The 15452-nt window shown below is 33.1% G+C and overlaps 1 protein-coding gene and 2 long non-coding RNA genes across 35 annotated transcripts in view; 2 read left to right on the top strand and 1 right to left on the bottom strand.

The window, feature by feature from the left end:
- LOC140968285 (uncharacterized) overlaps positions 1 to 3515 on the top strand; it is a 17090-nt gene extending 13575 nt beyond the window's left edge. The window contains exon 4 of the long non-coding RNA XR_012173748.1: positions 3297 to 3515. This is a non-coding gene — a long non-coding RNA (uncharacterized lncRNA). The remainder of the gene's footprint in view (positions 1 to 3296) is intronic.
- Positions 1 to 15452, bottom strand: part of LOC140968168 (uncharacterized) — a 75739-nt gene that overhangs the window by 14862 nt on the left and 45425 nt on the right. For 4 of the 33 annotated variants that reach the window (XM_073429056.1, XM_073429050.1, XM_073429063.1 and 1 more), the window contains 3 exons: positions 13338 to 13402; positions 13151 to 13189; positions 12894 to 13048 (listed from right to left, as the gene is read on the bottom strand). The exons of 1 other annotated variant lie outside the window; for it this stretch is intronic. In XM_073429056.1, coding sequence (XP_073285157.1) covers positions 12894 to 13048; positions 13151 to 13189; positions 13338 to 13402 — 259 coding nt within the window. Of the gene's footprint in view, positions 1 to 11922; positions 12342 to 12432; positions 13403 to 13717; positions 13730 to 15452 lie in introns of those variants that run through there. 28 more of the 33 variants (XR_012173729.1, XR_012173730.1, XR_012173722.1 and 25 more) reach the window with 26 other exon arrangements.
- LOC140968280 (uncharacterized) overlaps positions 13318 to 15452 on the top strand; it is a 47292-nt gene continuing 45157 nt past the window's right edge. Inside the window, exon 1 of the long non-coding RNA XR_012173746.1 lies at positions 13318 to 13451. This is a non-coding gene — a long non-coding RNA (uncharacterized lncRNA). The remainder of the gene's footprint in view (positions 13452 to 15452) is intronic.

Raw genomic sequence — 15452 nt, 5'->3', positions numbered from 1 at the left:
AGCATAATTGGCACTCACCCTTCGGGGACTATTCTTTTCCAGGTAAATGGAGATGGTGTAAGGGACTTCTCAAATGATGACCCAAAAAAAATTGAGCGGGTTGGTCTGAATATATTCTGTTGTAATTGAAATATTTAAATAATTTTGTGTTCCCAGGCGCGCTTTTAATTGCAGAAACAAAACCCTCCCGCCCACCGTGCGCCGAATGTTGGCTACGCTACAAACCTCGCCTTCCAGTCACCGCCTTCAGTAAGTTTTTAATATGTTTTGTGTGGGTTGGGGTTTGGAGAATATGTTTTTGTTTTCCCTGATGTGTTTTTTCATGGTAGAAACAAAATCCCGTCGAGCGCAGACCACAAGCCTAAAACCAACCTCGCCTTCCCCATCCTTACTTCTAGTGTGGGTTGGTTCGAACAATATGGCTCGGATCGTACAGATTGAGCTACGTTGTGAGACAGCTTTTTTTTTTTTAACGTTATTTGTTCAAAAAGTATCTAATCTTGATTTAAAAAAAGTCTTTGACTTGAGCGTTCATTCAAAATAAGATATGAAATAATACTGTTACTAAGCTGACTAATATTGAAAAAAAGTGTGATATAAAGATTAAATATATATAATTAATTGGAAGAAAAATGACATTTCGAAAATAAACTAACTACACATATTTTTAATTGTCTGCTTGTTCTTCAATTCCTCCACGAATTAACGCGATATAATTTTTATTAAGTCTTGCTCGTTGATTATTGAAACATTAAATCTCAACATAATTGTTCATACATTGGTTTTGCAGATGCAGAATTAACATGGAACGAATCAATACGAATATTGAAAAGGCTCTCATATGTAAGTTATATTATATATTTATAATTATCTGAATCCTTATTTTGAATGAAGTACTAATTAAGAATTGCTTAAAGAGTTATTAATTAAGTATTATTAAGAAATTGATAATTAGAGATCAACCTGTTGGGATCCACCGAATTTAAAATTGACAACTCACAACCCAATATACTTCAAATTACATTATCCCAAGAAATCCAACTAGCCGAATGAGATTCTAACACGTGACAGATAAGATCGATTTCGGATCTTCTGAACTAGTCCGGATGCAGCCTATAAATAGAAGCTGATTTCATTTGTTTTTTACACCGCTTCCTTCAACTACTCTCTCTCGAGTTCTAAACATATACCTTAGCTTTTCTAGCTAGTTTCTAAGACAATTTAGTGTTGAAAAGTTTCGGAGCTAGTGTCGATTCAAGGAGGGGTCGGTGAACCGGGACTCAAATCGAGACATCATCAGCGGGCTGACGACGAATGCAGATATAATCATAAAGCCTTAAATAGTGATTTAAGGATCATTAGGAAGAACTTTGAAACACGTTTGGTAATTCAGGATTTGGCTTGATAGCGATTTCATTATGTTGGTATTGTCTAGGTTTAGACGAGTAAACTTTTTGTCAGATTGTTTCAGTAAAGTACGTGATGTACTGACTAAGATATCCAAATGTAGTATACACACTTATATGCTTCATATTTATCTGTTGCATAATGCATGTTTTACTGCTTTGGCATATTATACATGACATATCATGTTGGAAATGATATCTTTTGAGATATACCTCGTTTGTTGAGGCTGCTTAACCCTATTCTGTATTGTGTATGGTTGGGCATCAAGAGCTACAGTGTCCGACGGGACCCGCGGGCTCTGATGACCCTGGACATTGTAGGTCTACGTCTTGATGAGGAGTGTGAGAGCCAAAACATGCCTATGGCAGATCAGAGAATAGACACTCAGGCACCTCTAGACTGAACATAAGATTTTTGACTTGATCCTTGATATCCGAGCATATTGCATTTCACATGCATCAAATAAGTTTGTATACTCATACATTCTCGTATTGGGAGTTAACACTCACGTCCTTGTTTTCGTCTTGGGCACCCTATTCCACGAGGTAGATCTTAAGTTAGACGGTTCAAACGGCTAGAGCAGTAGCTAGAGCAGTTGGGTTTTCGGTGGTGATCCAGTTGAGGTTTTATTTGGTTTCTCGTATTATACGTGAAAAGATCATGTAGTCAATATAGTTGTATTAAGGTTTCAGACTGGGCTTATTGTTCTGTTTTCGTTTAGGTTGTAAGATAATTAAGTTATTTGGTTTCCATTATTTTTTGTTATCAAATTTAAATTTTGCATGCTTTATTAGTCTGTTTAGTAGTGGCTTGGATAAAGACGGTACAACATTTATATTTTGAACCATGCAAATTGGCTTATTATAATTTTAAGTCAGAGAACTTTCACACAGATGTAAGTCTATAAATTAAGTTGATAATATATTAATGTTTAATGTCTTATACTAAATATGGTCAATAATTCTATTTCAGAACTACTGCATCATAATTTGTGACCTTGTATGTATATGTTAACATTGTGAAGATGTTATTTCATAATTTGCACCATATGTTGAAGATATGAATGAAAATTGACTTTTTTTTACCTAAAAATATAAAGAACAGCGTTCTTGAAAAATGAAAATAGCACATTGATTTGTCAATATGAAGTACTCGATATTGTGTGCATGTATATGTGTGAACTTATATTATTGTTCATTTTTAGATTTTTATTTGAGTTTCCTTGATTTCCAGATACATGAACTGGTTGGTCATAGGGAAAAATTGAAGCACATCCAAAAGGTGACGTGTACAAAGTTGAGAAGTTTATTATAAAATTGATCGCACTTGTGCCTAGGGGTGTTCAAACTTCGGATAAAACCGAAAATCCAAACGAAAAAACCGAACACCGAACCAAACCGAAAACCGAATTTTGTAATTCGGATATAAATGTTAAAAGTGAAGTTTATTTGGTTCGGTTTCGGATTATATATGTCAAAACCGAAAAAACCGAAATTTCATTAAATTAATAATTTTTTTATATTTTAATTTTAATTATATATTTTGATATGATATTTAATGAATGAAAAACCATTTTGAACAATTTTTAGTTGATTGTTGTTTGTTTAATTAATTTAGATCTTATATTTAAATATTTTACTAAGAAAATATGTAGAAAGTTAACATATAATATTTTACAATATATTTATATTATTAATTTAAATAATTATACCAAAACCGAATTAACCGAACCGTTTTGGTAGAAAACCGAATCGAACCGAAGAAAAATGGTTCTGATATCGGATTATATATTTCTAAAACCAAAAATCGAAAAAACCGAAATAAAAAACCGAAAACCGAACCGAACCGAACTGACCGATGAACACCCTGAGAAAGGGAAACGAAACGAGGCTCGTAGATAATTTGAGGGAAGTCGTGTGTAAAAGATGTAGGATGCAATCATGGGAAGCTATTACTGGGTGTGGAGAAAAAATAGCCCAAGATATCTTTAAACCTTAGTTCGAGTGCAAGTCAAGTCGTGGATGAATTGATAGCAATTGAATAGACATTTAAAAATATTTGTAGCTTCATTTACTTTCGAATTGTCATTTTTCATTTCAATTACTTATATATATCGTAAAAAATCTCGAATCTTCTACTCGACTCAATACATGAAAAAATATTACTTTTATATCGAAAATATTATTTTTCACTCTAAGTATGGACCGGATCGACCCATCTTACAAGCATAAATCTGTGAGATCGTCTCACAGTACTCTGAATATGTTTAGTCTTTATTGTTGTGAAAAAGTAAAAATTTACGGTAAAAAGTAAAAATCTCAAACTCTTAAAATTATCACACTACACACTTTATAATATTTTTCTCTCAACTCAATTGTAATTTTCTTCACAAATGAGAGATCTATTTATAGAAAATTTTTACAAATAATCCAAAAATAAAATACATCATTACCTACATCATCACACACTAATTTTCAATATTCAACACCTAATTTTACCTAATTTTCAACATTCAACATTCACATTTTCAACACAAATATTTTTCACATTTTAAAATAATTTTTCAACACTCCCCCTTGTGATGATGATCATAATGATTGTATACATTACGTGTTTTTATACTGTCTCGTTAAAAACCTTACTAGGAAAAACCCATTGGGATAAAAACCATAGTAAGGGAAAAAGAGTGCAGTCACGTAAACTCCCCCTCATGTTGACACGAACAATTCTTCACAAATTTCGTAGATTGCGCATCCCAATATTATATATGTGCTTTCTGAATATTGTCGTAGGAAGTGCCTTTGTGAAGAGATCTGATGAGTTTTCACTTGATTGAATGTGACGAACATCAATACATTTATTCTTCTCAAGCTCCTTGGTGAATGCGAAGAACTTAGGAGGAATATGTTTAGTTCTGTCGCTTTTTATGTATCCTTCTTTCATTTGAGCAACACATGCAGCATTATCTTCATATAGTATCACAGGCTTCTCGTCGAATGATAATCCGCATGAGATTTGGATATGTTGAGTCATTGATTTTAACCACACACATTCACGGCTTGCTTCATGTAGTGCAATAATCTCGGCATGATTTGATGAAGTTGTTACAAGTGTTTGTTTCTGTGAACGCCAAGAAATTGCAGTGCCTCCACGAGTAAATACATATCCAGTTTGAGAACGTGCTTTGTGTGGATCAGATAAGTATCCAGCATCGGCATAACCAATTATACTTGGATTAGCATCTTTTGAATACAAAAGTCCCAAGTCTGTCGTTCCTCGTAGATAACGGAATATATGTTTAATTCCGTTCCAATGTCTCTTTGTTGGATATGTGCTAAATCTTGCCAATAAATTTACGGCAAAAGATATATCAGGCCTTGTACAATTTGTAAGATACATAAGGGCACCGATAGCACTTAGATATGGTACTTCTGGACCAAGAATATCTTCATCATCTTCACATGGACGGAATGGATCCTTTTCTATGTTTAATGATCTAACAACCATTGGAGTACTTAAAGGATTTGATTTGTCCATATTAAAACGTTTAAGGATCTTTTCTGTATAATTTGTCTGGTGAACAAATATTCCACATTCTTTTTGTTCAATTTGTAAACCCAGACAATACTTGGTTTTTCCAAGATCCTTCATTTCAAATTCTTCTTTCAAGTATGACACAACTTCTTGAATTTCCTTATTTGTTCCAATGATGTTTAAATCATCAACATATACAGCAATAATTACGCATCCGGATGTTGTTTTCTTAATGAAAACACAAGGGCATATTGAATTATTTACATATCCCTTTTTCATCAAGTGATCACTTAGCCTATTATACCACATTCTGCCGGATTGCTTCAACCCATATAATGATCTTAGTAATTTCACAGAATAACATTCTCTGGGTTTTGAACTTTGTGCTTCAGGCATCTTAAATCCTTCAGGGATTTTCATATATATATTACTATCAAGTGATCCATATAAGTAGGCTGTAACAACATCCATAAGACGCATTTCTAAATTTTCAGATACTGCCAAGCTAATCAAATACCGAAACGTAATTGCATCCATCACAGGAGAATACGTTTCTTCATAATCAATTCCAGGCCTTTGAGAAAAACCTTGTGCAACAAGTCGAGCTTTATATCTTACTATTTCATTTTTCTCATTTCGCTTTCGAATAAAAACCCATTTGTATCCAACAGGTTTTACACCTTCAGGTGTAAGGACTATAGGTCCAAAAACATTACGTTTATTTAGCGAATCCAATTCAACCTGGATGGCATCTTTCCATTTTATCCAATCCTGCCGATTTTTACATTCACCAAAAGATTTTGGTTCATGATCTTCATTATCATTTATGATGTCGATTGCCACATTATAAGAAAATATATCATCAATTTCTTCTATATCTTTTCGGTTCCATATTTTTCCAGTATTAATATAATTGATAGAGATTTCATGATTCTCGTCAGTTTGTGGTTCTGACAAAACATTTTCATCATCATGTGTTTCTTCAGGAACATCATTCTCTATTTTGTGATCATTATGTGTTTCTTCAGGAACATCATTCTCTATTTTGTGATCATTGTGTTTCTCTATGAATTTTCTTTTTCGAGGATTTTTATCCTTGGAACCAACTGGCCTTCCACGCTTCAGGCGTTTAATGACATCATGACTATCTTCAATTTGTTTCTTCGGAATTTCAATTCGAGCAGGGGCATTTGCAGCATGTATATATGATTTAGTTACCCCTTTTGTGTCTGCAAATGCATCTGGTATTTGATTTGCTATTCTTTGCAAGTGCACAATTTGCTGTACATCTTTTTCACATTGTTTTGTTCTTGGATCCAGATGTAACAATGATGATACATACCATGTAATTTCTTTTTCGGTATGTTTCTGTTCTCCCCCTAACATTGGGAAGATTTCCTCATTAAAATGACAATCAGCAAAACGTGCTGTGAACACGTCGCCTGTCTGTGGTTCAAGATATCGAATGATCGATGGACTATCATAACCAATATAAATTCCAATCTTTCTTTGAGGTCCCATTTTCTTTCGTTGAGGTGGTGCAATAGGCACATACACCATACATCCAAAAATTCTCAGATGAGAAATGTCTGGTTCTTTACCAAATGCAAGCTGCAATGGGGAGTATTTATGATATGCACTTGGTCTGATGCGAATTAATGAAGCAGCATGTAAAATTGCATGTCCCCATATAGAAATAGGGAGCTTTGTTTTCATAATCATTGGTCTAGCAATCATTTGCAGACGTTTAATCAATGATTCAGCCAATCCATTTTGAGTATGTACATGAGCAACAGGATGCTCAACAATGATTCCCATAGACATACAATAATCATTGAAAGTCTGGGAAGTAAATTCACCAGCATTATCAAGTCTAATTTTCTTGATTGTATAATCGGGAAATTGATTCCTCAATTTTATTATTTGAGCAAGTAATCTTGCAAATGCAACATTTCGAGTTGACAATAAACATACATGTGACCATCTGCTGGAGGCATCAATCAATACCATAAAGTATCTGAATGGTCCACATGGTGGATGGATTGGTCCACAAATATCACCCTGAATACGTTCAAGAAACATTGGTGATTCAGTTTGGATTTTGGCTGGTGATGGTCTTATAATAAGTTTTCCAAGAGAACATGCTTTACATTGAAACTTATTATTCTGAAAGATCTTCTGGTCTTTCAATGGATGACCATGTGTATTTTCTATAATTCTTCGCATCATTGTTGAACCAGGATGTCCTAATCGATCATGCCAATTGGTTAATATTGAAGAATTATCAATTACCATGTTTGATTCAATGGGACGTATATGTGTATAATGCAATCCAGTAGGGAGCATTGGTAGTTTTTCAATCACATATTTCTTTCCTGATTTATATGTGGTAAGACACATATATTTCTCATTCCCTTCATTCATTGTTTGAGTATCATACCCATGGGAATATATATCATTAAAACTCAACAAATTTCTTTTCGATTGTGGTGAATATAAAGCATCATTGATCAAAAATTTTGTACCATTAGGTAACAAAAATTGTGCTTTACCACATCCTTTAATCAAGTCTACAGGACCTGATATTGTATTCACCGTTGTTTTTGTTGGTTTTAGTTCCAAGAAATATCTTTTATCTCGGAGGATAGTGTGCGTTGTACCACTATCGGGTATGCAAACTTCAGCTTTGCTCATAGCATTTTCCATATTTGAACTTCAAAAAATATGCAATGAAAAAAAATTAATGACAATACATATTTAAATATAACACATATCATAATTGTACAATAAAACATTATCATATAAATACATGAAAAATAAATTATTGTACATTTATATTCTACCACTATATTGTTCATTTTCAGAGAAATCATTGAGAAAATCTGCAGCATCAATATTGTTCATTTCTATCCCACCAACATATTGATCATTTCCAGAGAAATCATTCATAAAATCAGCAGCATCAAAATGAGTTGAATCACTCAAACGGTCACTTCGCTCAGTGAAGTTGGTCTCCTTTTCTTTCCCCTTTATCGATTCTTTATAAAGTTTGCAAAGATGCTCAGGGGCTCGACAAATACGAGACCAATGTCCTGGAGTACCGCATCTGAAACAAGAACTTTCAAATCTTTTCGAGTGATTTTCATTAACACTCATGTTTTCTTGATGCCTTTTCTGTGGATGGTTTGGGACGTTATTTTGAGATGAGTTATAGAAATAACTATCTCGATTATTTTCAAAACCACGGCCGCGTCCACGACCACGACCACTTCCTCGTCCACGTCCACGTCCACGACCTCGACCTCGACCTCGACCTCGACCAAAACCTTGTCTTTGAATTTGATTTTGGTTTCCAGGTTTAAATTCATTTTTACTTACAGCATTTACTTCTGGAAATGCTGTTGATCCAGTGGGTCGGGACTGATGATTTCTCATTAATAGCTCGTTGTTCTTTTCCGCCACAAGAAGACAGGCGATGAGTTCAGAATATCTCGCAAATCCACGCACTCTATATTGTTGCTGTAGTGTTATATTTGATGCGTGAAACGTGGAAAATGTTTTTTCAAGCATTTCCGATTCTGTAACCTCATGTCCACAAAATTTTAACTGCGAGATTATTCTATACATCGCTGAATTGTAATCACTGACTTTTTTAAAGTCTTGGAATCTTAACATATTCCATTCATCACGGGCGGTCGGAAGTATAACTTCCCTTATATGTTCAAATCTCTCTTTTAATCCTTTCCACAGAGCCATGGGATCTTTTTCGATGAGATATTCACATTTTAAACCTTCATCAAGGTGTCGTCGTAAAAATATTATAGCTTTTGCTTTTTCTTGTGATGAAGATATACCATTTTCTTTAATGGTCTCGCTTAGACCCAATGACTCAAGATGCATTTCTACATCAAGAGTCCATGGCATATAGTTTTTCCCAGTAATATCAAGAGCGATGAATTCGAGCTTTGCCAAGTTTGCCATGGTGGTACTAAAAATTACGATGCATTTTATTAGTTAATGAATATTGCAATACAAAGTAATGGATAAACAACAAGTACAAGTATTCGTAAAAATAAAGAAAACACACGAGGAGGATATTCTCCGATAAATACAAGACTGGTGAGTATGATAACCAAAATAATTAAAAATAACCTCGTGAAAGCCATCTTCTTTTTTTCTTCGAAAATTTGATGAAGAATAATTTTTAGAGAAGAAGAGAAAGTTGGAGTGATTGAATGTATTTGTGAGATTGTATTTATAGAGCAAAAACTAGCCGTTTTGTTACCGTTTATTACCGTTGGTGTATAAGAAAATAAATGTATGTATTTGTATAATTTTATGGTAATAATATGGTGTATATAATATTAGTCATATTTAAATAATTATGTATATCATATCACATTATTATAATTAGGTGTCATAAGTTATTTTGTTTAAAAAACCTTATAGGCTTTTATACTTGTCGTATCCCTTACCGGGAGTGTGGGATGTCGTCTTAACATCCTCCCAGGATTTATAACAAGTTTTTGAAAAAATTATTTTTATTATTTCTAACAATAACATTATATTATATATTACATATATAAACAATAAATAAATAACAGTAAAATAAATATTATTACTTTTGTTACCTTTTTCTTCTGTTCGGAGCTTGGAAAAATATGAAGGACTTTTAGAGCTTCGTGCTGATAACGTGTTGTGAAAAAGTAAAAATTTACGGTAAAAAGTAAAAATCTCAAACTCTTAAAATTATCACATTACACACTTTATAATATTTTTCTCTCAACTCAATTGTAATTTTCTTCACAAATGAGAGATCTATTTATAGAAAATTTTTACAAATAATCCAAAAATAAAATACATCATTACCTACATCATCACACACTAATTTTCAATATTCAACACCTAATTTTACCTAATTTTCAACATTCAACATTCACATTTTCAACACAAATATTTTTCGCATTTTAAAATAATTTTTCAACATTTATATCATTTTTTTCACTTTTTATAAGGTTAACAACAATATTGTCATATTTTGAACTCTCAATATCTTGAACTGTCAATCAAAGACTTTTTAAAGCAATATCAGACTTTTTGAACGATTAATTTTTTTAAAAAAAACGTCACAACATAGTTCAACTTTTTTTTTAAAAAAAACACGCCACAACGTAGCTCAATCTGTATGGTTTGAGCCATAATAATCACGATGATCGACTGTAGCTTTATTAAATACTAGCAATTCTTGCATGCGATGCGTACAAGTTCATCAATTCAATATAGAGTATAATTATATTTTTTTATAAAATATATTCTGTTGGTATAACTTTTTCTTCATCGCAATTTTTCTTAATGTTTTTCTTTCCGAAATAATACAATGTGTGATATATTGTGCTTTTAAAATTTTAAATATTAAAAATTAATATGATGTAATTACATGGTTATTTATATAATGATATGAGGAAGAACACACCAAGGACCAAGGTAGTTATAATGTGATGCTCTTCCTTACTAATAGTAACTTAGTAAGAAGGCAATCATAACCCTCTCTATACAGTCTACTTATATAAAAGTTTTAATCAGCAGACAAGATGATGAAGATAGTGCAAGATGATGAAGATTCGTTTCACTATCCGCATCCATTGAGAGTTACTTGAGAAAATTCTACCAAGAAACTCATACTTTAAGTCCTATGAACATCAATATGGTGATTGCAGTAAAATTTCCGGTTTTATAATCGTACATGAGGGAAAAAGGATGAGAGGATATGTATGTTCACTACAAGAAAAATTTAAATCAACAACACACCTACGACAACGGTTTTTACTAAAACCGTTGTCGTATACTTTTTGACAACGGTTTTAGTGAAAACCGTTGTCGTAAGTGTGTTTTTTATGCAAAAGACAACGGTTTTTAGGGTCAATGACAACGGTTCTATAAAACCGTTATCTTTGAGCCTTTTTTAGGGTCAAAGACAACGATTTATAGAAACGTTGGCTATTAGCGTGTTTTTTTGGACAATCGACAATGGTTTTCTAAAACTGTTGTTGAATAGTGTGATTTACAACGTATTTAAAGACGGTTTCAGCAAAACCGTCGCTAAATATAGCGACGGTGTATCCAAAACCGTCGCTAATTTAAACATAGCGACGGTTTCTCTTAAAACCGTCGCTACGTTTAGCGACAGTATAATAACCGTCGCTATATTTAGCGACGGTTTAACATAAATCCGTCGCATGTTTTACATTAGCGACAGTTGAATAATAACCGTCGCGAATTCTAGCGACAGTTTTAGCAAAACCGTCGTTAAATTTAGCGACATGTCAAAAAATACTGTCGCAAATTTTAAATATGCGACGGGTTTTGGTTAAACTATCGCCATTAGCGACGGTTTAACCAAAACTCGTCGCGAATCTTAATGGCCACGGTTTAACCAAAACTCGTCGCGAATCTTCTATAAATACCAACTCTTTCCGTCCATTTTAACATACAACTTCACAATACTTAAAAATTTTTTTCTTACATGATTTTAGCTTCGACTTAGGGTAAATTTTTTCATTTTATTTTTTGTTAAATTTTAGTTAAGATCACATATATTATTAGTCTATTATAATCACAAGTTTTTTTAGAATTATTAAATTGTTAAAAGTAATTTTTTTTATTTTACTGAAAATATTAGCGACGAAATTCATAAACTAACCGTTGCTAAAATTAGCGACGGAACCCATTAACTAACCGTCACTAAAATTAGCGACGGTGTTTTAAACCAGTCGCGAATTAGCGACGGTTTTACAAAAGCCGTCGCTAAATTTATTTGGGACGATTTGTCAAAAACCATCGCAAATTGTACCTTCAACAATGGATAAAAACCGTTCTCTTTGAGCGCACCCTTTAACCACAGGGACTTTAACAACCATTTTAAAATATCTACAACAACGGTGAAAAACCGTTGTCGTAGGTTTTTTTTTTTTAGTGGTTGGTTTTTAGCAGTAAAAAGTGGTTGAGTAAAGAAGGTTCTTCAAAATTGTTCAACCAAATTGTGGGAGAAACTATAATTGTAGACCAAATCTAACCCTTTCAAGGTAAGCCAACACATGATTAAAAAATTGTAGCCATTCGAGAATTAAGAATAATGAATGCAACAAACAAAATGTTAAGAGTTGAAAGCGGCGGCTGAATGTTCGAAAATCCAAACTTCATGTGGACATGCAAAGAATATTGACAAAAGATAAGCAGCTAAGTTCATAGATAACAAGCAAAGAACGCAAAAATGGATCAAACCTTCCAGATATTTCCCATGAAAACAGTAAAGTTTCTGGAACGAGCTCCTGAGACGCCTGCCGGTGTTTGAAGTATGAGAACGACCCAAAGTCATCATACATCACTGGACTTTTGTCCTGCTAGACTGCAAAGATGAGTAGGATATTACGAAACTTACCAGCATGCAAGAGCTTTTGTAAAGGAAAAAAAGAAACAACAAAAGTAATGAAACCTCAGCGGCCAAGATTGTTTTAGAATTGACACCGCCATGGACAAGTCCCTTGTTGTAAAATGCTTGCAACACGCTTGCCATTTCATTCGCCACCTTCAATATGTCCTTACAACTAAAGGAATCTAGTCTAATAGAAATCCACCAGAAAACTAGCTACCAAGAATGATATATAAAGTTATCTAATAGCTAGGAAAAATTAGCTCACAGACCAGTAGGAATAATCTTGTGCAAAAGTTGGAGTGATCCTCCCTCATATATACCCGCCAGATGCCTTTCACAATGGAATCCAATCAAATTCACAACGTTTGGGTATGATTCGATCTCGGGAACCCTCAATAGGTTGAGCTCATCCTGTGACACACATCATCAGATATGAAAAGCAGAAATGGAAAAAGGTACCATAAGTCATATATGGATTCGATTCGTCTGATGATGGGTTTGCCAAACGTAGGGCAAGAATTTATTCCCATGTCATGACAAGCACGTCCCGACGTCCTGATTCATTCTGGACGATCCCTCGGTGAAGCTTTCCCAACCCGTTGCAGCATACAAAAGTAGTAGATTTGAGACACTCCGTAATCTGAATTAACTGGTCGAAGCTGTAATGTTTGACCCCTATATCCAAATTCCAAACTCCAGCGACTGGAAAACTACATTTGCGCTCAAAATCAATTACAAATTACATACTAGTACAGAGAAAAGATCAAAGAATCGAACCTTTGGTTTTAGTAGGCATCATATTCACGTGGATGAAACCTGTAAAGAACACAAGGATCAGAAACAGGCCGTTGAATGCGTATCATATCTTTCTGAAAGCAATACAGTTTCCAAGGCGCAGATTTCAACCTCTCCATAAGTTGGCATACTTACACATGATCTGTAAACAAAAACTCAACTATCGTACCGAGGAAATTCCACCAGGACCTCACAATAAGAAATTTTAGCTGGATATCGGGCATAGAAATGATTCTGTACAAAGCAAAACTAGTAAACAAGTCACCAAAACACAATATAAAAGGTCTAAAGACGGAAATTTTAGAAGAAGAAAAAATAAAAATTGGAGGCTCAGATCTTCAGAAAGAGGGCAGAGGAAACACAACCACGCCATGGCTGCAGATCCCCGGTTGCATGCGAATATGAGCAGAGCCCGTTCCGTCACACCGTCGTCCGGGACCGCCCCGCCAAGATACGGGTCGGATAATCCCATGCCTGACCCATTAGGTCAACAAAATAGAAAAAGAAAACAGAAAAAAAAAATAATCATCGTCACAGCCTCTTACGTACTTCGCCAGATCCGTAAAATAGAAGAAACATAAACGAATAACGACAGCTCGTGGGAACTCGCAGAGAAAGTTGTAAGAAAAACGTGATACATATTAAAAGAAATAGCGTGTACAAATTGATATTGGCAACGGCCAAGAAAATTTAGATGCGTACACGATTCTCCTTCTGAATCTCAGCTCCCGATACACTCATCGATGGTATGAGAAACGCCTATAAATAGAGCAATTGAAGTCCCTAAGCACACACCTCAGAAAACAAAATACACCATCTATTGAGAGGGTGGAGTGCTTAGAAGGCTTCAACCGAGAAGAAAATCAGAGAAATCAAAATTTTCAATGGCCGGATGTAACACTTGATTTAAGCTTCCGCATATTGTTTTTTCATGTTCATGTATACGTAAAAAACATGATTTTGAGAAAATATTTCTAACATTTGGTATCAGAGCAATGATACCTCTACCTTGAAATTTTGTTTTTCAATTTCTGAAATTTGCGTAAGAAACTTGAAAATCAAAGATCGGATCACGTAATAATATTAACAAACTTACCTTAGAATTGTGTTCTCGATCGGAGGTTGAAGTTCTTCCTTGAATCTTAAAAAATAAAATAAGTATTTTTAAGTAGCAAAATATTTTCGGAAAGGATGAAGAAGAAGACTTCGAAAATTTGTGATATTCGAAAGAAATCCATGCATTCAAAGCTAAATGATACAGAATTTTCGAATAGATTCTTTTCATTGAATGCACTGCTAATTTTATTTATTAGCGGGACCCACAATTAATTAATATGGGACCTAGAAATTTGACAATTGAAATGGCATGTTTCCGTATATTTGAATATTATTATTATTATTATTATTATTATTATTAATATTTTTTTAAAAAAATATTAATAATAATAATTAATGCGGTAATAATAATTAATGCGGTAATAATAATTAATGCGGTAATAATAATTAATGCAGGACCCACAATTAATTATGTGAGACCCATATATTTTCACAATTCTTTGCAATTGTCGTAATTTTTTTTTTCAAAAAAAATTTGTTTATTTATTATTATAAATATATAATAATAAATAAATCATTAATTAATTAATATGTAATTAAGTTATATGTATAATTTAGTATACATATAGCATTTGGTTAAATAATTTGTACACATTAAAATAATTCAAAGATAAATGTAATTTCTAATACATGTTTAGAAATTATTTTTGCATGTTAGATATAATGTCAAATATTATGGATAAGTGTTTGATATGTACTTGCAAATTTGCATTTATTTTTGAAATTTATAAAATGCAAATAATATTAAAAAAAATATTTTGGTAAATCAATATTCACATTATATTCATATTAAATTATATTGAGTTGTTTATTTATAATTTAAAATGAACATATCAATTAAGATGTGAATATAATATTATAAAATATTTCAGATGTTCACAAATGAACAAATAATCCTCACTTTATCACTACTCTGATAAAAGAGAAAAACTGATGAGGAGCCCACATTTTCACGTAAATGTGATCCTCACTTTATCACTACTCTGATTGAAGAGAAAAACTGATGGGGAACATATTTGTTCATATTAAATAAAAATGTGAATATAAAGTTATTTAATAAAAAATTTTGGCTTATAAAGATTCACATAAATGTGGATAATTAAGTTGAATAATAATTATAAGGTGACGCAAGAAAACATGATCTGAGAGAGTTCTTCATAGATCAGTT

The sequence above is a fragment of the Primulina huaijiensis genome, chromosome 2 (genome assembly GCF_012295235.1).
Source record: "Primulina huaijiensis isolate GDHJ02 chromosome 2, ASM1229523v2, whole genome shotgun sequence".
NCBI classification, from domain to species: Eukaryota; Viridiplantae; Streptophyta; class Magnoliopsida; order Lamiales; family Gesneriaceae; genus Primulina; species Primulina huaijiensis.
Note: the sequence above shows the minus strand (reverse complement) of the source record. Positions and strands in the feature narration are given on the sequence as shown.